The sequence below is a fragment of the Oncorhynchus clarkii genome, chromosome 20, assembly GCF_045791955.1.
Source record: "Oncorhynchus clarkii lewisi isolate Uvic-CL-2024 chromosome 20, UVic_Ocla_1.0, whole genome shotgun sequence".
Lineage (NCBI taxonomy): Eukaryota > Metazoa > Chordata > Actinopteri > Salmoniformes > Salmonidae > Oncorhynchus > Oncorhynchus clarkii.
Window position 1 is genome coordinate 15451352 of NC_092166.1, and position 23506 is coordinate 15474857.

The following is a 23506-nucleotide window of genomic DNA, read 5'->3' on the forward strand; positions in this document are numbered from 1 at the left end:
TTAATTTGTGTTATCTCAATTAAAGAACATGAACATACATGACTCTGATTGTGTTTGACATCATGACTGGAATTACATTTATCAAATGTGAAAATTCCGACAGTACAATGTCACCAGACTTATATCAAATTAAGTTCTCTATTTCCATCCAAAAATATGAAAAGGCCATACTTCTCATCAAAGTATTCACATATTTGATATGATTGAACAGATAAACGAATACACTATTTCTCACCTGTCAAAATGCATTTTCATACCACCAAGTATTGTGAAAGTAGAAAAAGGACGCTTTCATTTTTGGACAAGACCTATTTTGCATGTGGGTTCCACTCCCATCCTGCTGGAGGCGGTAGTATACCACACCGGTCGTTTACCAATTGCTTTGAACCTCAGTGCTGGTGAAAAAGATGGCGGCGCCCTACGGTGATACGTGTAACGAGAAGATGCTTTAGATAATTATTACTTTATAAAGATAAATAATACTTAGCAACATGTTTAAAGAAACTGCACAACTTTTTAAGGCCGCAGCTCCTTTGCTTGCAAAAACGACGCTTTGGAAAGAAGTAAGAATCAGCTCGACACATGGAGGGAGCAGTGTCCACGGGCATCGATATTTCAATGTCACCTGCAGTTTATGTGCGAAGGTACCGCCGAGAAAAAAGCCGCGAGTCAAGGTGGACATACCCGGACTCGAGCGCATTACCTATGGCGATAGAATGCACTATGTCCCTGGGTTGGCAAAGCCCTCTTTCCCTACCTGGGTGCGAGACTGGAACGACCCCTCTCATTATTATGCGCCGAAAGAGGAAGAAATGCCACTCCATAAAGAGAAGTCTTGCTTCATATTTAACCAAAGGACAAACGCACTTGAAGGTATTTTATATTAAAGTTCTATAAACTGTTGGCTCCTATTATTGATCCTGTATTAGACAAAAGGAAGATATCAGTCAACAAAAGAGATGCCACTAAATGTAAATTGGAGGCCAACATATAGAAATCAATAAATCTAATTAATCAATTGTGTGTATTCTCTTTAATATTTATTCCTATGTTACAGGTGTCAGGCAAGCACTGTGGCTCACTAAATCCAAGCTGACAAATGGACTTCCGGACCAGGTTCTGTCATTGGCTGAGAATGAAGCCAATCAGATTGAAAACCAGGATGAGCGAGTTCAGAATGCCATCAGGCATGCTCGCTTCTGGGACACCACAGAGGAACGACCGTCCAGAGACAATTTCTGGTGAGTCTAGTCTACCACTACTCAGATGAACGCAAACAAACTAGTCCATGACCCATAATTGTCTTTGTCTGGTGTCACAGGTTTTCATTCACATCAGAATCATAAAATACATGGCTGGGCCAGCTTGGGTCTCTGAACATTAATTCCACTGTCTCTGTGCTGACATGTGGCATCTCTCTTCTGTCCTTTGTCTCTAGCGTGGCTTTGCTGAGGAGCCTGATCCACCTGTGTGGGAGCCTGCAGGTCAGTCATCCTGGGCTTGGCAGGAGGATCCTGGCAGAGAAATACAGTCTGGCTGCCACATGGAGCAGAGGTAGGCCCGTGACCCCTGATGTCATTCAATAGCATTATGCAATAGTGGTAAATACAGTATTATACTGGACTTTGAATGTATTTGTTGTTTTAGTGTTACTGAAATAACACTATTGCCCATCTCCTCATCAAGTTGTACCCAGTCCAAAATCAACCCCTAAGCCCCACTAGTAGGTAACGTGTCCAGGGCCCATTATTTAATATCTATGAGATAGACAGGATAGCCACAGTACATAGGCTACTACTACACACCATTGACTAAAAGCTTAGCTGTTTTATCTCAACTCTTCCTGGCCACCTGTCCTCCAGGTGAAGACTTGTTCCAGGTGCGAGGGCAGAATGGGTTGCTGCTCAACAGCATGGCCCCTCTCCCAGTGCTTGCTGGGAAAGAGGAGGTCCAGAGCACGACCGACCATGTCCTGGAGACGTTCTACCCAATCTCTCCCACCATCGACCTGCAGAGTGTCCAGGTCTACGAGGAGCAGAACCATACAGGCAATACTACTGTTTGTCAATCAACCAACCAGTCATTACAGCTACAGATCCATACAATTTGTATGTAGAACAATGGAAATGTTGAATTCAGGTCAGGAATGAACTCACAATAAAATCTCTGTTCCTTCAGGCTTCAAGGAGGACTACCCTTACCCTCATGCCCACACCCTCTTCCTCCTGGAGGCAGGAGACACCCCTGTCACTCTCCTTCCTGAGCAGCTCCGTGCTAAGATGATCATGTTTGCCTTCGGGAACGCCCTGGCTCGTGCTCACACACTCCACGGGGTAAAGGCTGTTTGTAACCTTACACGTAAATTAATTACATAATGGTATAATGTCCAATACTTTATTACACAGGGGTAGTAGTTACACATTTGTAACAGAAATGATAAAAAGTGATTGAATGGGAAAGAGATTTGATCAGGATTTCTGCTTGGCATAATGAACTGATGGTTGCTTACGGTGGCGGACTTACAATTTGGCAGAAGAGGCAATTGCGACAGGCCTCACATCAGCAAGGCCCCCCCCCCCACGCTCTGCTCGAGGCCCCCCAACCCGAGACAAACGACCCGCTGTCGTGGGCTGCTCAGCTCATCGCTCTCATTCTCTCTTGCTTTAGCAGGTTGGTTCAGCAGCAGCAAAATCTGCGCAAATCTTTAAAGTTGCGAAGGAAATGGGGAGGGATGGGGTTTTTGCCTGGGTACTGTGCCCAGGTTAATGAGGCCAGCCAAATTTTTGACAAAAAAGGCCCCCAAAAAGTTTATGAATCCATACAGACGAAAAATAATTCATAAAAGATCAATCATTTATTTCCATACATATATTTCATATCAATATTAATACAATTCTAGTTTTTCTTATACTAGTAGAAACAAGTGCCATTAATCACCCACGGACTGGTTCATAATAATGGACTATTCCACCCTGACAGAGTTCCCATGCATTGTTCCACACAATATGATTGCAAACGTGACTTTCATTGAAATTAAGCTGCAACAATGAACACATCCTCCACCGATTTCTCCCGCCACTGATTGTGTATGTGGGTCACGTGTCTAGTCTTGAGTGATTAACCTACATTTCTGTGATTTTTCTTCTCTGTTTTAACAACCAATTGACCGATGTCTGTTCAATTATTTTAAATCCATTTCATTCTGTTTTTTTCTGTTAGCTCAATGCGCACATTGCACAGTTTCTCTAGAGATTAACTGTGCAATGTAGTAGGGAGTTTCCAACAGGCCAATATTTTTCACAGTTTACCGACAATTACCATAATTCATTGCACATCTTCTTGTCCGGTCTGTTTCTTTTACACTTACTACAGAAGAGACTGAATGCATGATCGTGAGGTGATCTAGAGAGCAGCTGTTGCTTCGTGAGGTATCTCTACCTGAAAATACATTATCGAAATGATTGATAGTTGGTATTCAGGAGTCATATAAGTATGCCTTATTTACTATGAACAATGAAAAATAGTCATATGTCAGACAGCACACAGTAGGCAGCAGCTCTATAGAGATGATGACTTGGAATTAAATAATAAAGTCATCAAATAAAACAAATATACAGAACTGAAATGTTTTATTAAAGTAATGTGAATAAATTATGATAATCACGACTACAAAAAGTAAACCAGCTACGTCACGGACACCGACGTCACTTTTCCAGACAAACTATACACTTGATTTGCCTACATTGAGGATAATACAGTGCCACCGCCGCAGCTCGCTAAAAAGGACTGCGCCCTCTCCTCAGTGGCCGACGCGAGTAAAACATTTAAAGTTGTTAACCCTCGCAAGGCTGCTGTCCCTGACGGCATCCCTAGCCGCGTCCTCAGAGCAAGCGCAGACCAGCTGGCCGGTGTGTTTACGGACATATTCAATCTCTCCCTATCCCAGTCTGCTGTCCCCACATGCTTCAAGATGGCCACCATTGTTCCTGTACCCAAGAAGGCATGAAGTAGCAAAGTAGCACTCACTTCTGTCATCATGAAGTGATTTGAGAGACTAGTCAAGGATCATATCACCTAGACCAACTTCAGTTTGCATACCGCCCCAACAGGTCCACAGACAATGCAATCGCCATCACACTGCCCTATCCCATCTGGACAAGACCTGTGTAAGAATGCTGTTCATTGACTACAGCTCAGCATTCAACACCATACTACCCTGTAAGCTCATCATCAAGCTGGAGGCCCTGGGTCTCAACCCTGCCCTGTGCAATATTGGGTCCTGGACTTTCTGAAGGGTTGCCCCCAGGTGGTGAAGGTAGGAAGCAACATCTCCACTTCGCTGATCCTAAACACTGGGGCCCCACAAGGGTGCATGCTAAGCCCCCTCCTGTACTCCCTGTTCACCCACGACTGCGTGCCCATGCACGACTCCAACTCAATCATCAAGTTTGCAGACGACACAAAAGTAGTGGGATTTTGCTTGTCACCCAAAACCCCAACAAACTTTTACAGATGCACAATCGAGAGCATCCTGTCGGGTTGTATCACAGCCTGGTACGGCAACTGCACCGCCCTCAACCGCAAAGCTCTCCAGAGGGTGGTGCAGTCTGAACAGTGCATCACCGGGGGCAAACTACCTGCCCTCCATGACACCTACAGCACCCAATGTCACAGGAAGGACAAAAAGATCATCAAGGACAACAACCACCCGAGCTACTGCCTGTTCACACCGCTACCATCCAGAAGGCAAGGTCAGTACAGGTGCATCAAAGCTGGGACCGAGAGACTGAAAAACAGCTTCTATCTCAATGCCATCAGACTGCTAAACAGCAATCACTAAGTCTGAGAGGCTGCTGCCTACATTGAGACCCAATCACTGGACACTTTAATAAATGGATCACTATTCACTTTAAACAATGCCACTTTAATAACGCTTACATATCTTCCGTTACTCATATCATATGAATATACTGTATTTTATACCATCTATTGCACCTTTCCTATGCCACTCGGTCATCGCTCATCCATATATTTATATGTACATATTCTCATTCACTCCTTTAGAATTGTGTGTATTGGGTAGTTGTTGGGGAATTGTTAGATATTACTGCACTGTTGGAACCAGAAGCACAAGTATTTCGATACACTTGCATTAACGTCTGCTAACCATGTGTTTGTGACCAATACAATTCGAAGCAGTCACTACCATCATGAAAATTGTATTAATTGTTTTATTCTGTGTTACAGCATTCATCCCACATAATGCATAGTGCATAAAAAAAAGATTAAAATATAATTGAACCAAAACCAAACGCTCAGCACTATTGTTTAACCTCTCTTCCCCCTCCCTTCAGACTAAGCCTGGGGTGCTAGAGCAGCCCATAGTGGTCCAGTCGGTGGCCACCAACGGCCGGATGTTCCAGTATGTGGTGTTCCAGCTCAACACCACAGACCTGCAGGCTGACGAGGGGGTCAAGAACCAGGTGTGGGTGGAGAATGACCAGCTGCTGTACGACTTCGCCAAGGTCCGCCCCCTCATCAAGAAGAGGGTGGTGCAGGTAAGAAATACTTTGTTTCTTTCTTTCTTTGTCTCTTTTCAAAAGTTATATAATCAAACAGTTATAAAATACACTGTACACCTTTATAGGGTCCCACATCTGAAATGGATAGTAACAGGGAATCCATTTTACTTAGTAGCTTAGATTTTATACAAATGGTATTTCAAACATCAATATGACCAGGCTTTCCCCCTGCAGATTCCACCAGGTCTATCTGGGTACAAGCCTGAAACCTTCCAGAAGTTCCTGTCCCTCTATCTGCATGGAGCTGTGTGAACTAGCTACATTAAACGGCACCAAAACAACAATGTTCCACTATTCATAACCTTCCTTTTTCTACTGGCATTACTGTAATATCTGAAAAGTGACCCTAGATACTCTAGCTCATCAGAGTCAAACGTTTCATTGCGTTGCTCTACCCTCGGCTCAGTTTTGAATTACATCTGTAGAAGAGGATTGTGATCCATATCTCTTATTGCTTAAGAAAATTACCAAAATAGCAATGTGGAAATGTAGCTATGTATGTCATTATGACAAACTCATTATTTTGAGATGCTTAATTTGTTTCCAGAATTGATTAAATGGATACAGATGTCACACAATTAAGGTGGATTGCATGTCATACAATGAAATGTGCTGTTGAAATGATCCCTTCCGCCTTAAAATGTGGTTTGGGTGGGAGGTGGTGTTGGCAGCAATAGCCATTTCATGCTGCACCTTGTCCTACCACGCTGTCATAACAAGCTGAAACGCGCCCGAGATCGTCTACACTGTACATGGGTAGAGTGCACAATCTAAAAAGCCCAATGCGATGTTCCTGTGCGTGTTATAACTTTGAGGTAAGTTCATCGACAAAAGCACCAGACCGTTCTTTGTGTCCTCGCTGCTCTGTTGCCATTTTGTTGATTTGTTACGTTTGGTCTGGTATGATATTAATTTGTGGATGTCCATCCATTTCGTATGATATGTTACGATTTCCAATTTGTTGTGGCTAACATTAGCTAGATGCCTGGGTCATTCCTATCGCCCGGTGCCCCCAGGAAATGATCACCTTTAAATATCAAGTTAGGTGTCCTTTACTATAAAAACGCAAATATATGGATGTCGAAGTTAATTTTATGTATTTTGTTTTCAGTGTGTCGGCGTTTTTACCATTTCCCCGGCTGCTATTCATCAATTTATGAAAAATATTAGCTATTAAATGTACTGAACAAAAATGGAAACGCAACATGCAAAGTGTTAGTCGCATGTTTCATGGGCTGAAATAAAAGATCCCAGAAACTTTCCATACACACACACAAGGCGTATTGCTCTAAAATGTTCTGCACAAATTTGTTTACATCCATGTTAGTAAACATTTCACAGGTGCACCTTGTGCTGGGGACAATAAAAGGCCACTCTTTAATGTGCCGTTTTGATACACAACACAATACCACAGATGTCTGCAGGAATGTCCACAAGAGCTGTTGCCAGATAATTGAATGCTAATTTCCTACCATAAGCCTCGAACGTTGTTTTTTAATTTTTTTTATCAGTTTGTCCTCGCAACTGCAGACTACTTGTAACTACGCCAGCCCATAACCTCCACATCTGGCTTCTTCACCTGTGGGATTGACTGAGACCAGCCACCCGGACAACTGATGAAACTGGGTTTGCACAATTGAATAATTTCTGCATAAACGGTCTCAGGAAAGCTCATCTGCATGATCGTCGTCCGCACCAGGGTCTTGACCTGACCGCAGTTAGGCGTCGTAAACGACTTCAGTGGGCAAATGCTCACCTTCGCTGGCCACTGGCACGCTGGAGAAGTGTGCTCTTCACGGATTAATCACGGTTTTAACTGTACCGCGCAGACGATAGCGTGTATAGTGTTGTGTGTGCGAGTGGTTTGCTGTTGTCAGCGTTGTGAACAGAATGCCCCATGGTGGTGGTGGGGTTATGGCATGAGCAGGCTTAAGCTACGGACAACGAACACAATTGGATTTTATCAATGTCAATTTGAATCCACAGAAATACAGTGACGAGATCCTGAGGCCCATTGTCGTGCCGTTCATCTGCCACCATCACTTCATGTTTCAGCATGATAATGCATGGCCCCATGTCGCAAGGATATGTACACAATTCCATTGAGCATGTGTGGGATGCTCTGGATCAATGTGTACGACAGCGTGTTCCAGTTCCCGGCAATATCCAGCAACTTCGCACAGCCATTGAAGAGGAGTGGAACAACATTCAACAACTCTATGCGAAGGAGATGGGTTGTGCTGTATGAGACAAATGGTGGTTACACCAGATACTGACTGGTTTTCTGATCCACATCCCAACCTTTTTTTGAAGGTATCTGTGACCAACAGATGCACATCTGTATTCCCAGTCACATGAAATCCATAGATTATTCTACATTGTAGAATAATAGTGAAGACATCAAAGCTATGAAATAACACATATGGAATCATGTAGTAACCAAAAACATGTTAAACATCAAAATATATTTTATATTTGAGATTCTTCAAAGTAGCCACCCTTTACCTTGAAAGCTTTGCACACTCTTGGAATTCTCTCAACCAGCTTAATGAGGTAGTCACCTGGAATGCATTTAAATTACAATGTAGAAAATAGTAACAATAAAGAAAAACCCTTGAATGAGTAGGTGCGTCCAAACTACTGACTGGTACATACATACTTTTCCTGAAAAACTTGAGGACCAAAAGGCACCGCATGGTAGGAATGACCAGGCAAACGCTAATTGTTAGGGGTTAAGGTTTTTTATTTATTTAGGCAAGTCAGTTAAGAACAAATTCTTATTTACAGTAACAGCCTTGTTCAGGGGTAGAATGACAGATTTTTTCTTCCCCCTTGTGTGCTGCCCTTCTGGTAGCTTTATGGGCCTTGCACAGCTGGTGAGCAATCAGCCCTTGGTTACTCACCAGCTCCCAATCAGCCCCAATTAGTCCTGACCGGAGAGCCCGTCGAGACCTGGCACGTCCAGCAGATAGAGCCATCGCCTCTGTCACCATCGCCTCTGTCACCAGGCCTTGACGAGTCTCCCCCTGGTGGCTGACCTGCTGTACGCCACACCTGATTCTGGGGTCCATTCTTCCTCGCTGTCAGTGTCCTAAAGGGGTCATTGTCCTCGCTATCAGAGAGTATGCTCGATTAGACTACTTTCACCTATAGAAAGTCCCTGTGTCTATTGCCTGTGAATGTCAGTGGATATTTTGGCAAAAACATTGACTAAGGCCATCATTTTACATTATTTTACATCTTTCATTGAGCATGATTTTGCCCTGAAAGGTATCCAAACTGCACAACGTTGCCCTGAGGAAACAAAAAAACCTATCAAATATGGTTCTTTAGAGGTTCCTACACAAGTACATATTTTTTTTATTGCCATGTTATCTCTAATTAAACATGCAAAATAATGAAATGTATCTGACCTTTTGCTCAGACCATGTGCTTACATCGCTCTGCGAAGGCCCCTGCCCCAATTGAAGCATCATACCAACTTCTGCACCTCATTGGATTGTTTACAGACATGTCATCACATACAGTGCCTTGCGAAAGTATTCGGCCCCCTTGAACTTTGCGACCTTTTGCCACATTTCAGGCTTCAAACATAAAGATATAAAACTGTATTTTTTTGTGAAGAATCAACAACAAGTGGGACACAATCATGAAGTGGAACGACATTTATTGGATATTTCAAACTTTTTTAACAAATCAAAAACTGAAAAATTGGGCGTGCAAAATTATTCAGCCCCTTTACTTTCAGTGCAGCAAACTCTCTCCAGAAGTTCAGTGAGGATCTCTGAATGATCCAATGTTGACCTAAATGACTAATGATGATAAATACAATCCACCTGTGTGTAATCAAGTCTCCGTATAAATGCACCTGCACTGTGATAGTCTCAGAGGTCCGTTAAAAGCGCAGAGAGCATCATGAAGAACAAGGAACACACCAGGCAGGTCCGAGATACTGTTGTGAAGAAGTTTAAAGCCGGATTTGGATACAAAAAGATTTCCCAAGCTTTAAACATCCTAAGGAGCACTGTGCAAGCGATAATATTGAAATGGAAGGAGTATCAGACCACTGCAAATCTACCAAGACCTGGCCGTCCCTCTAAACTTTCAGCTCATACAAGGAGAAGACTGATCAGAGATGCAGCCAAGAGGCCCATGATCACTCTGGATGAACTGCAGAGATCTACAGCTGAGGTGGGAGACTCTGTCCATAGGACAACAATCAGTCGTATATTGCACAAATCTGGCCTTTATGGAAGAGTGGCAAGAAGAAAGCCATTTCTTAAAGATATCCATAAAAAGTGCCGTTTAAAGTTTGCCACGAGCCACCTGGGAGACACACCAAACATGTGGAAGAAGGTGCTCTGGTCAGATGAAACCAAAATTGAACTTTTTGGCAACAATGCAAAACGTTATGTTTGGCGTAAAAGCAACACAGCTCACACCATCCCCACTGTCAAACATGGTGGTGGCAGCATCATGGTTTGGGCCTGCTTTTCTTCAGCAGGGACAGGGAAGATGGTAAAATTGATGGGAAGATGGATGGAGCCAAATACAGGACCATTCTGGAAGAAAACCTGATGGAGTCTGCAAAAGACCTGAGACTGGGATGGAGATTTGTCTTCCAACAAGACAATGATCCAAAACATAAAGCAAAATCTACAATGGAATGGTTCAAAAATAAACATATCCAGGTGTTAGAATGGCCAAGTCAAAGTCCAGACCTGAATCCAATCGAGAATCTGTGGAAAGAACTGAAAACTGCTGTTCACAAATGCTCTCCATCCAACCTCACTGAGCTCGAGCTGTTTTGCACGGAGGAATGGGAAAAAATGTCAGTCTCTCGATGTGCAAAACTGATAGAGACATACCCCAAGCGACTTACAGCTGTAATCGCAGCAAAAGGTGGCGCTACAAAGTATTAACTTAAGGGGGCTGAATAATTTTGCACGCCCAATTTTTCAGTTTTTGATTTGTTAAAAAAGTTTGAAATATCCAATAAATTTCAGGCTTCTTTATGTTTGAAGCCTGAAATGTGGCAAAAGGTCGCAAAGTTCAAGGGGGCCGAATACTTTCGCAAGGCACTGTATTTTCATGTGTAGGAATTTGAAAATAGTAATATGGGGGGATGTGAGGGCCAAAAAGTGTATTTGCTGCCTGAGGGAAAAGATGGGCAGTAGAGAGTTAAGGGAAGGGTTAGCTAACATCCTAAGACTAAGTAGCTGCAAGTAGCTAAAACATAGTAAGGAGTTGCAACATTTATAATTAGCGAAAGATCTAAAGTTTTCAGTTGATGAGATTCAAACACACAACCTTTGGGTTGCTAGATGTTCGAATTGTACACAAAACCCATCCATCCTCCTTTCATGTTCTCCTTTCAAGTAAACCTATGTCTTCTGTCACCACAGTGAATGCAACATACACTACCAAAAGTTTGTGGACACCTGCTCGTCGAACATCTCATTCCAAAACCATGGGCATTAATATGGAGTTGGTTCCCCCCTTTGCTGCTATAACAGCCTCCATTCTTCTGGGAAGGCTTTCCACTAGATGTTGGAAGTTGGAACATTGCTGCGGTGACTTGCTTTCATTCAGCCACAAGCGCATCAGTGAGGTCAGGCACGGATGTTGGGCCGATTAGGCCTGGCTCGCAGTTGGTGTTCCAATTCATCCCAAAGTTGTTTGATGGGGTTGAGGTCAGGGCTCTGTGCAGGCCAGTCAAGTTCTTCCTCACCAATCTCGACAAACCGTTTCTGCATGGACCTCGCTTTGTGCACAGGGGCATTCTCATGCTGAACAGGAAAGGGCCTTCCCCAAACGGTTGCCACAAATTTGGAAGCACAAAATTGTCTAGAATGACATTGTATGCTGTTTCCTTAAGATTTCTCTTCATTGGAAACAAGGGGCCTAGCCCGAACCATGAAAAACAGCCCCAGACCATTTATCTTCCTCCACCAAACTTTGCAGTTTGTACTATGTATTGGGGCTGGTAGCATTCTCCTGGCATCCTCAAAACCCAGATTTGTCTCCAGATGGTGAAGCGTGATTCTTCACTCCAGAGAACGTTTTTCCACTGCTCCAGAGTCCAATAATGGCGAGCTTTACACCACTTCAGCCGACGCTTGGTATTGTGCCTTGTGATCTTAGGCTTGTGTGCGGGTGCTCGGCCATGGAGACCCATTTCATGAAGCTCCCGAAGAACAGTTGTTGTGCTGACGTTGCTTCCAGAGGCCGTTTGGAACTCAGTAGTGAGTGTTGCAACCGAGGACAGACAATTTTTGCGCACTACGCGCTTCAGCACTCGGTGGTCCCGTTTTGTGAGCTTGTGTGGCCCACCACTTTGCGGCTGAGCTCCTTTTGCACCTAGACTTTTCCACTTCACAATAACAGCACTTACAGTTGACCGGGGCAGCTCTAGCAGAGCAGAAATTTGACGGACCGACTTGTTGGAAAGGTGGCAATAATGCCACGTTGAAAGTTACGGAGCTCTTCAGTAAGGCCGTTCTACTGCCATTGTTTGTCTATGGAGATTGCATTACTGTGTGCTCGATCTTATATCTGTCAGCAACGGGTCTGGCTGAAACAGCCAAATCCACTAATTTGAAGGTGGTGTCCACATACTTTTGTATTAATAGTATATCATACTAATTTGAGTGTCCCAGATTTTAGTTTACTATGTTACATCTAGCCTATGAGACCAGACTGGTACTTTGGAGTGAACTTTTCTCTGTAGGTAGCAAACTGGCACCCCGAGTGAACTTCCATTCTAGCCAAGTACCTCAAATCCACAATAATTATTTGAGTGCAGACCAGAATCTGTCAATTCTTAAGCCTATGTTTGTCCTCTGTTTGCCTTTCTTGGATTACTGAAATCCATACATTTTAATAAAACATGAATCAAATACAACCACCGACTGTTTCCTCATTACTGTTACTCTAAGATGGCAACTCATCGCGAATGTGCCAATTGAATCTTAACAAGGTGAAACAGTCGGCGGTTGTATTTGATTAACATTTTATTAAAAAGTAGGTATTTTAGCAAACAAAGAAAGGCACGCATCTACAGAGGACAAACAGGTACACAGTAAGGGTTTTAGAATGGAAATGTTTTCGGTATTGACTGCATGGTGGCTCGGAGTCTGAGGTTCATTAAAAAGATTATAGTCTACGCTCAACTCCGTACGTGGAATCATCGTAGAGGTGAGGTACTTAGCTATGCCCATTTATGCTGGTAGCTCAGATAGTTTAGCTATACACTTATAGTCTTGATATGAAAATATGCTGCTTAACTTTATACGACGGTACTTTAAGCTGTAAAATGGAATGAACTAGCATTGCTATTTAGTCGGCTATGTTAAGGGAAGCTCCTATAACAGAACAAGATTTTTGCAATCACTGTGCAATAATCTGTCACATCTCCTGTGTAGATTTGAGGTTGGGTATGTCATGGGGCAGGCAAGGACTACTGCCACAGCGTTTTCTTTGCTATTGCTCTGTATTCTTCCTAAAAAAGTATTATTCTATAGCCGAATTTTGCATGGATAACATGTTGGTCATTAGGTCACTCAAATGAAATGCATTTTCATTGACCAACGTTATATTACCTTTCCTAGAGAGGAGACATAAGATCTGAGACCCTAAGATGAGCAGACCCCAGGATGAGTTGGCAGAGGAGGGGGAGGAGGTGTTCAGGAACCTTACAGAGGTAAAGAAGAGCCAGATAGTGATGCCCTGCCATGCCAACCACCGGCAGGAGCTCAGTGTGGGTCAGCTGCTCAAATGGATGGACTCTACAGCCTGTCTTTCAGGTGTGTGTGTCTGTCTGTCTGTCTGTGTCTGTGTTCTCACTCACAATGGGCCTGTGGGAATGGCCTATTGATCCAGTTTTGGATTGAACGATATCTCATACACACCCGCATCATGTTCAGTAAGGCCTTTGCATAGACGGAGATGGCATAGTTTTCACTATGAAACATGAACACAATGTAACACTAATATTTTGTGACACTGACTCTTACACTCACTAGAACCAACACACTTCGCACACAAGGCTAAGTGTGTTGTAATGTTGAGCAGTAGCGGGCCGGGTAACTGAAGGCTGACTTTGGTTGTCAATTGAACAGTGTTTCTATCAGAGCTAAGGATAAGACCCAGATGCAGACAGTTCAAACCACAGAAGTTTATTTACAAAACCGGGGACAGGCAAATGACAGGCAGAGGTTGGTAATACAGGGCTGAGTCCGTAAGCTGCAGGCAGGGTCAGTGTCAGGTCAGGCAGAATGGTCAAAACCGGAAGAACTAGAAAACAGGGACAAAAGAGAACACGAGTACGGAAAAAACACGCTGGTGGGCTTGATGAGACAAGACGAACTGGCAACAGACAAACAGAAAACACAGGTATTTTTTTTATTTAACCTGTATTTAACCAGGTAGGCTAGTTGAGAACAAGTTCTCATTTACAACTGCGACCTGGCCAAGATAAAGCAAAGCAGTGTGACACAAACAACAACACAGAGTTACACATGGAATAAACAAGCGTACAGTCAACACAATAGAAAAAAAAGAAAGTCTATGTACAGTGTGTGGAAATGGAGTGAGGAGGTAAGGCAATAAATAGGCCATAGTAGCGAAGTAATTACAATTTAGCATTAACACTGGAGTGATAGATGAGCAGATGATGATGTGCAAGTAGTGATACTGGTGTGCAAAAGAGCATAAAAGTAAATAAAAACAATATGGGGATGAGGTAGGTAGATTGGGTGGGCTATTTACATATTGACTATGTTCAGCTGCAGCGATCGGTTAGCTGTTCAGATAGCTGATGTTTAAAGTTAGTGAGGGAAATATAAGTCTCCAGCTTCAGCGATTTCTGCAATTCGTTCCAGTCACTGGCAGCAGAGAACTGGAAGGAAAGGCGGCCAAAGGAGGTGTTGGCTTCGGGAATGACCAGTGAGATATACCTGCTGGAGCGCGTGCTACGGGTGGGTGTTGTTATCGTGACCAGTGAACTGAGATAAGGCAGAGCTTTACCTAGCATAGACTTATAGATGACCTGGAGCCAGTGGGTCTGGCGGCGAATATGTAGCGAGGGCCAGCCGACTAGAGCATACATGTTGCAATGGTGGGTGGTATAAGGGGCTTTGGTAACAAAACGGATGGCACTGTGATAGACTGCATCCAGTTTGCTGAGTAGAGTATTGGAAGCTAGATGACATCGCCGAAGTCGAGGATCGGTAGGATAGTCAGTTTTACTAGGGTAAGTTTGGCGGCGTGAGTGAAGGAGGCTTTGTTGCGAAATAGAAAAGCGATTCTAGATTTGATTTTTGGATTGGAGATGTTTGATATGAGTCTGGAAGGAGAGTTTACAGTCTAGCCAGACACCTAGGTATTTGTAGTTGCCCACATATTCTAGGTCAGAACCGTCCAGAGTAGTGATGCTAGTCGGGCGGGCGGGTGCGGGCAGCGAACGGTTTAAGAGCATGCATTTGGTTTTACTTGCGTTTAAGAGCAGTTGGAGGCCACGGAAGGAGTGTTGTATGGCATTGCAGCTGGTTTGGAGGTTAGTTAACACAGTGTCCAAAGAAGGGCCAGATGTATACACAATGGTGTCGTCTGCGTAGAGGTGGATCAGAGAATCACCCGCAGTAAGAGCCACATCGTTGATATATACAGAGAAAAGTTGGCCCGAGAATTGAACCCTGTGTTACCCCCATAGAGACTGCCAGAGGTCCGGACAACAGGCCCTCCGATTTGACACACTGAAATCTGTCTGCAAAGTAGTTGGTGTATAAATGCACAGGGGATAATGGGGAAAATGGGTGACACCTGGAGGGGGGTGGAGGCAAGCACAAGAAAGGTGAAACAGACCAGGGTGTGAAAATTTCCTCCGACACATTGGTGCTGCTGGCTTCCGGGTTAAGTGGGCGGGTGTTAAGAAGCGCGGTTTGGCGGGTCATGTTTTGTTGGACTCATGGCTCAACCTTCACCTCTCCCGAGCCCCGTTGGAGAGATGCAGCAATGAGACAAGATCGTAATATCACGAAATTGGGAAAAAAAGGGGGTAAAACTTATTTTTTCAAATAAAATAGTAACACGAGGAATCAATACACAGTGAATAAAAAATAACAATAACGAGTAAAAATAACATGGCTATATACAGGGAGTACCAGTACCAAGTTGGTATGCAGGGATATGAGGTAATAACATGGTTATATACAGGGAGTACCAGTATCGAGTCGATGTGCAGTGGTATGAGGTAATAACATGGTTATATACAGGGAGTACCAGTATCGAGTCGATGTGCAGTGGTATGAGGTAATAACATGGTTATATACAGGGAGTAGAGAATGACATGGCTATATACAGGGAGTACCAGTACCGAGTTGATGTGCAGGGATATGAGGTAATAACATGGTTATATACAGGGAGTACCAGTACCAAGTCGATGTGCAGGGATATGAGGTAATAACATGGTTATATACAGGGAGTACCAGTATCGAGTCGATGTGCAGGGGTACCAGGTAATAACATGGTTATATACAGGGAGTAGAGAATGACATGGCTATATACAGGGAGTACCAGTATCAAGTCGATGTGCAGGGATATGAGGTAATAACATGGTTATATACAGGGAGTAGAGAATGACATGGCTATATACAGGGAGTACCAGTATCGAGTCGATGTGCAGGGATATGAGGTAATAACATGGCTATATACAGGGAGTACCAGTATCGAGTTGATGTGCAGGGGTACGAGGTAATAACATGGCTATATAGAGGGAGTACCAGTATCGAGTCGATGTGCAGGGATATGAGGTAATAACATGGCTATATACAGGGAGTACCAGTATCGAGTCGATGTGCAGGGGTACGAGGTAATAACATGGCTATATACAGGGAGTACCAGTATCGAGTCGATGTGCAGGGATATGAGGTAATAACATGGCTATATAGAGGGAGTACCAGTATCGAGTCAATGTGCAGGGGTACGAGCTAATTGAAGTAGCTATGTACATATACCCTCTAGGCGACAGAAAGTGACAAGTCACTGTGTTCTTACTCACAACAGCTGAAAGGCATGCTGGGTGTCCTTGTGTCACCGCCTCGGTCGATGACATCCACTTTGAACACACTATTGGGTAAGTGTCTGTGTTGTTGATTCACCTTCCTTATTATAAGTCATCAAAGTCGTTCTGGACTTTGTTCTTTGACAAGAAGCCTTGGTCTGTGTGGTATACCCTTACACATTAGACATACAGTAAAGAACTGGAGCCACAGCTTAGATTCTGGATTTGTTATTTTTACCATGCCTAGTGTGGTTGACATAATACACTAGTGGAAATGGGTGTGTGTGTTTTTCAGGGTTGGACAGGTGGTCAACATCAAGGCCAAAGTCAACCGAGCTTTCAACACCAGCATGGAGGTCAGGCCATGTTCAAACCCTATAACACCTTAATAAAACCTAGAGTTTTATCCTAACGGATGGATTTCCGGCTGGACAAATAGTTGAATTCCTGTGATTTTTATCCTTTGTGATGCTTTGTGTGTGTCTCAAGGTTGGCATCGTGGTGAACTGTGAGGACCTGTTCAGCGATAGCCACTGGAGGGTGTGTCAGGCATTTGCCACGTTTGTCACCCAGCGCACTATGGGAGGAAAGGTGAGATTTGATTGGGGACATAGTGTGTGGAAGAACGTGGATGAAAGGATACAGATGGTGTGTAAGAGTTGATGTTGAGTAATGTTGAGTTGACTGTGTGTGTGTGCGTGAGTGCGTGCATTTGTGTGTGTGTTTGTGTGTGCGCGTGTGTTCACTCCACAGGTGCAGCTGCGTCCGTTGGTCCCCCGTACTCAGGCGGAGCAGGTGGAGCACAGCCTAGCAGCTGAGAGGAGGAGGATGAGGCTGGTCCACGCTGACATCATGAAGGACCTGCTCACCAACAGGGCCTTTCAACAAGGTCAGTCGCCGTGGCAATGACCTCTGCAAGAGGACTATTATCACTATTGGACCTGTAATGATGTATGACACTTTATGCCACAGTGAATTCGGAAACTATTCAGACCCTTTGACTTTTTCCACAATTTGTTAGGTTACAGCCTTGTTCTAAAGATGACAAAATTAATGTATTTTTATCTACACACAATACCCCATAATGACAAAGCGAAAACAGGTTTTTAGAATTTTTTTCAACTTTATAAAACAAAAAAAACAGAAGTAGCTTATTTGCTCCTGAGTGGCGCAGCGGTCTTAGGCACTATATATCAGTGTTAGAGGTGTCACTACAGACCCTAGTTCGATTCCAGACTGTATCACAACCGGCCGTGATTGGGAGTCCCATAGAGCGGCATACAATTGGCCCAGTGTCGTCCAGGTTAGGGTTGGCCGTGGTAGGCCATCATTGTAAATAAGAATATGTTCTTAACTGACTTGCCTAGTTAAATAAAGATAAAATGTACATAAGTATTCAGACCCTTTGCTATAAGACTCGAAATGGAGCTCAGGTGCATCCTGCTTCCATTGATCATCCTTGAGATGTTTCTACAACTTGATTGGAGTCGACCTGTGGTAAATTAAATTGATTGGACATGATTTGGAAAGGCACACACCTGTCTACATATGGTCCCACAGTTGACAGTGCATGTCAGAGCAAAAAACAAGCAATGAGGTTGAAGGAATTGTCCGTAGAGCTCTGAGACAGGATTGTGTCTAGGCACATGTCTTGGGGAGGGTACCAAAACATTTCTGCAGCATTGAAGGTCCCCAAGAACACAGTGGCCTCCATCATTCTTAAATGGAAGAAGTTTGGAACCACCAATACACTTCCTAGAGCTGGCCGCCTGGCCAAACTGAGTTATCAGGGGAGAAGGACCATGGTCAGAGAGGTGATCAAGAATCCAATGGTCACTCTGACAGAGTTCCAAAGTTCCTCTGAGGAGATAGTTGAACCTTCCAGAAGGACAACCATCTCTGCACCACACCAGCAATCAGGTCTTTATGGTAGAGTGGCCAGACGGAAGACACTCCTCAGTAAACAGCCTGCTTGGAGTTTGCCATAAGGCACCTAAAGCCTCTTAGAGCATGAAAAACAAGATTCTCTGGTCTGATGAAACCAAGATTGAACTCTTTGGCCTAAATGCCAAGTGTCACATCTCGAGGAAACCTTGCACCATCCCTACAGTGAAGCATGGTGGTGGCAGAATCATGCTGGGGGGATGTTTTACAGTGGCAGGGACTGGGAGACTAGTCAGGATTAAGACAAAGATGAACAGAGCAAAGTACAGAGAGATCCTTGATGAAAACCTGCTCCAGAGCGCTCAGGACCTCAGACTGGGGCCAAGGTTCACCTTCTAACAGGACAACGACCCTAAGCACACAGCCAAGACAATGTAGAAGTGGCTTCGGGACAAGTTTCTGAATGTTCTTGAGTGGCCCAGCTAGGGCCCGGACTTGAACCCAATCGAACATCTCTGAAGAGACCTGAAAATATCTGTGCAGCGACACTCTCCAACCTGACAAAGCTTGAGAGGTTCTGCAAATACAGGTGTGCCAAGCTTGTAGCGTCATACCGCAGAAGACTTGAGGCTGTAATCACTGCCAAAGGTGCTTCAACAAAGTACTGAGTAAAGGGTCTGAGTACTTATGTAAGTCTGATATTTCAGTTATCAATTTTTTATACATTTGCAAACATTTCTAAAAACCTGTTTTGCTTTGTTATTATGGGGTATTGTGTGTAGATTGATGAAAGGAAAAAACACAGTTTAGAATAAGGCTGTAACTTAACAAAATGTGGAAAAGGTCAAGGGGTCTGAAAACTTTCCAAATGCACTGTAAGTAATGTTGAGTTTGTGTGCTGACAGGTGCTGTAATGACCTGTGTGTTTATGTGTGTGTGTTAGTGGAGGTCCAGGAGGCTGAGAAGGCAGTGCCAGCAGAGAGGACGCAGGTAGAGAGTGTAGAGTTGGTTCTCCCTCCTCATGCCAACCACCAGGTCAACACGTTCGGAGGACAGATCATGGCCTGGATGGAGAACGTGGCTACTATCGCTGCTAGGTACCCCCCACACACACACACACTGCTGAACAATAAATCAAATGGCCACCCGGACTACCGGGCCACCCCAAACGGACTATTTACATTGACCCAAAATCCCCCCGCCCCCCTCTGTTTTTACATTGCTGCTACTCCGTTTATTATCTATGCTTAGTCACTTTACAAATGACCTTGACTAACCTGTACCCCCGCATATTGACTCTGTACCAGTACCCGCTGTATATAGCCTCGTTATTGTTATGTCATTTTCTTGTTACTTCTTTAACTTTAGTTTATTTAGTAAATATTTTCTTAACTCTTCCTGAACTGCACTGTTGGTTAAAGCCTGTAAGTAAGCATTTCACGGTAAGGTCTACACTTGTTGTATTCGGCGCATGTGACAAATAAAATTTGACACACACACTGTTAAACAAGAACAGAAAACACCACACAAGCAGAGTGTGATAAGAATGTAATTACACCGTATTGTAACATCTTCGTCTTCATCCTTCTCATCTTCCTCCTCCTTCTCTCATTCCTCTGCTCCCTCTTCTCACTCCTCCTCTTCTTCCCCCTCCCTCCTCCACCTCTTCCTCCCCCTCCCTCCTCCACCTCTTCCTCCTCCTCTCCAGTCGTCTGTGTAACGCCCACCCCACCCTGCGGAGCATTGACATGTTCCATTTCAGGGGTCCCTCACAAGTGGGCGACCGGCTGGTCCTCAAAGCCATCGTAAACAACGCATTCAAGAACAGGTGAGCTTTAAATCATATACTTTATAAAGCAAGGCTATAAATTGGTTTGACTGTGACAGTTTTCTGTATTTGAGTCTTTCAAATCAATGGTGATAAGGATCGGGAGAACTTGTGCTCACATTATTGATTGATTTATTGAGTAATTGTTTGATTTATTGAGTAATTGTTTGATTAATCTTGGATAATTCAAATTTCAGTCATTAACTTACATTGGAATGTTGAGTTGACCTGAGATGGTCATGTGTCCCTGTGATGTCGCAGCATGGAGGTGGGCGTGTGTGCAGAGGCCTATCAGGGGGAGGAGCCTCTGAGGCACATCAACAGCGCCTTCATGACCTTTGAGGTCTGCGACAGGGATGGCAAGCCCTGCACGTTGCCAAAAATACAACCTGAACCCCTGGTCAGAGTCAACCAGTTCTCATTCAAATTTGAGTGAAATTAGATTTAAAAATTATATACATTCCTATTTAGATTTCTATTAGCAGTTAATGAACAGTAACTACCTAAGGAGCCTATTTCACAGTATGGTCCTCCTGTCTTATTTAACCTCTTTCACTGACAGGAGGGAAGGAGACGGTATCAGGAGGCCATCGCTAGAAAGAAAATACGACTTGACAGGTGAAGAGAAGGATACTTCCTCTGAGTAACTTTAATTGTGACTGCAATGTAGCCTGCAAAGTGTGTGGTGCACACAATAGAATATTGTAACAGATTTCTGTGTGTCCATTCAGGAAGTACATAATATCCTGCAAGCAGACCGAGGTGCCCTTATCTGTACCGTGGGACCTCAGCAACCAGGTAAAGGACGACGAGAGACCTTAACGTCAAACAGTACTGAATACACCCTCTGGTTCTCACTCAACATAGCAGTTGAAACAGTTTAGAATAGTACATAGGTTAGAGTTGAAATGTTGATTAAGATCCAAGATTGATGTAGAATGATTAGCACATCTTAGTCACGAGTAAGACCAAAGGTCATACATTTTATGGACTGTCCAATCACTTGGGCCTTGAAATCAATTATAAAATGTATCGCCAGGTGATAGCGTGAGTGCTAAAGTGCTATGTCATGTCTAAATCTCCCAATGAACACATTGTGCTTACTGTGTTTGAAGCTGAACAAGTGTCAAATGGGAACAATAACTTTGAATGCATTTTGAATGGCTGCAGGTGTACCTGAGCTACAACAACGTGTCTGCTTTGAAGATGCTGGCTACCAGAAACAACTGGGTGTTAAACTCTGAGAAAAACAAGGTGAGCTGGGTTGAGACTTTTATTTAGGCCATCCACAAGGCATAATGGATAGGGAGCCACTGTGGGACACAGGCTATAGCCTCGAGGGACCAGAGTTTTTCTCGATCACAGTGCCAAACTAGGAAATACTCTGGGCTCATGTTAAATTCAGGACTAATCATGGCTTATGTAATCCCCCTCTGGCCCACAGGTGAGCCTGTATACCCTGGAGCAGAAGCAGGTGTTGAGTTTTAAGATTGAGTTTGAGGCAGACGTCCCGGCTGAGAGGGCCTTCATGGTGCTCTCTGACCTCAGCAAGAGAGTGGAGTGGGATCCAAACTACGAGTGGGTATCTTGGGAATCTGTATGCACAGACAGACAGACCGACACACACACAAACACAGGACCCTCTCTTAAGTGGCGTATAAGGCCTCAAGAGTATACAGAGCAGCCTCCCGCACTGCATAGTCTGTGTCACTGGCTTCTCCTGATTTCATGACTTTCCCTGTGTAGGAGGTGTGAGCTGATTCGTAGGGTGGACGATGATGACTTTCTGTACCGCGTGGTGACTCCCTCCATATGCCGGGGTGGGGTCAGTTGCAGCTCTTCAGCCAATCAGGGAGGGATGGTCCAGGACTTCATTCTCCTGGCCTCCAGGAGACCACCGTGTGACAGCGGGTGAGTGGCAGACTGACGGGCGGGCAGACTGACTGACGGGCAGGCAGACAGGCAGGCCAGACCAGACCAGACAAGACAAGACAAATAGAGAGACAATGTGATAGAAATATATGTATTTTTATTTTCAAGGGACCCTTATGTTATTGCTCTGCGTTCGGTCACTCTACCCACACACCCTCCTACAGAGGGCTACAACAGAGGGGAGGTGCTGTGTGCCGGCTTCAGCATCATGGAGGTCTCCAACACTGTATCCAAGGTAAGAAAGTGTGCAACCAGTAACAAATTGTTTGCCCAATGTGTTTAGTCTCTTGAATTACCACTGGTAAAATGACCATGACCGATGGCAACTTTAATGATGAGGACAACTCCTATCCTGTTTGGCCCTCCTAGATCTCCTACTTCAACCAGGCGTCTCCCGAGGTCCTGCCCTACATCTCCACAGACATCGCCGGGCTCTCCTCCAGCTTCTACAGCACCTTCTGCACCTGTAGTACCTTCCTCCAGGACAACAGGGACAACCCTACCCCCAAAGACCAACCACCCTCCTCCACACTGAATAGTACACTACTGTAACCCCCTATCCTCACCACACCTGACCCCCTCACCCTCAATGAGTATTGTGCTGATGGATTTAACAGACTGCCATTAGATGATCTGATGAAGTTCAAGTCTTCTTTTATTAGACTGAATAATGTAAGGAGCCTGTTCATGAATCTGTTTGTGCTGTCTTGCCAACTCCTATGGCCATTGACAATGGCCGTAAAATATATGTGGGACCAGGCTAATGAAAGAGGAGCATCTACAGTAAACATTTTTGGGGCGCTGATGGTTTTTAACAATGTTTTGCATCTCCAATTATAACATGTGAAAATTATATGAGATGTAAATTGTATTTTAAGTTTTCCAGAGAATGAATACTAACGAGATGTTTTTTTTTACTGAGAAGAGCTCTGTATTTTCAGAATACAGAAAGTAACACTGCATTTGATGTCAGATGTGTTTTATTATGTTTTTTATGGCGAGGCATTCAAATGTTTCAGCCAAGTTACACATAAGATAAGAATATCTTAAACTACAGGCATTAAAGTTATTTATATATATATATATATATAAAACAATTGAAACTACAAAGATGAGTGTACAAAATTATTGCTAACAATTTTACAATAAATATATTACAATTAAATTGAATGGTTGTTTTTCATTGGTTTTTATTTACTTTAAATACAACAAAAGATT

The 23506-nt window shown here is 43.8% G+C and overlaps 2 protein-coding genes across 3 annotated transcripts; both read left to right on the forward strand.

Moving 5' to 3' along the window:
* Nucleotides 1-368: 368 nt before the first annotated feature.
* LOC139375997 (mitochondrial ribosomal protein L37) lies at nt 369-6669 on the forward strand. Its single transcript, XM_071118014.1, has 7 exons — nt 369-873; nt 1058-1241; nt 1439-1554; nt 1863-2048; nt 2179-2333; nt 5355-5558; nt 5757-6669. The coding sequence occupies exons 1-7, from the start codon at nt 492-494 to the stop codon at nt 5832-5834; spliced, it is 1305 nt and encodes a 434-aa protein (XP_070974115.1). The 5' UTR covers nt 369-491; the 3' UTR covers nt 5835-6669.
* LOC139375996 (acyl-coenzyme A thioesterase 11-like) lies at nt 6293-23455 on the forward strand. 2 transcript variants are annotated; one of them, XM_071118013.1, is made up of 17 exons: nt 6293-6397; nt 7094-7208; nt 13193-13387; nt 16647-16716; nt 16940-17000; nt 17134-17235; nt 17398-17533; nt 19472-19625; nt 20237-20356; nt 20618-20756; nt 20919-20974; nt 21088-21154; nt 21527-21610; nt 21801-21934; nt 22103-22267; nt 22397-22523; nt 22658-23455. In XM_071118013.1, the coding sequence occupies exons 3-17, from the start codon at nt 13222-13224 to the stop codon at nt 22838-22840; spliced, it is 1764 nt and encodes a 587-aa protein (XP_070974114.1). In that variant the 5' UTR covers nt 6293-6397; nt 7094-7208; nt 13193-13221; the 3' UTR covers nt 22841-23455. The 2 variants fall into 2 exon arrangements, with proteins under 2 accessions (XP_070974114.1, XP_070974113.1); XM_071118012.1 differs by lacking the exon at nt 7094-7208 and having other exon boundaries at nt 6312-6397.
* The last annotated feature ends 51 nt before the right edge of the window (nt 23456-23506 follow it).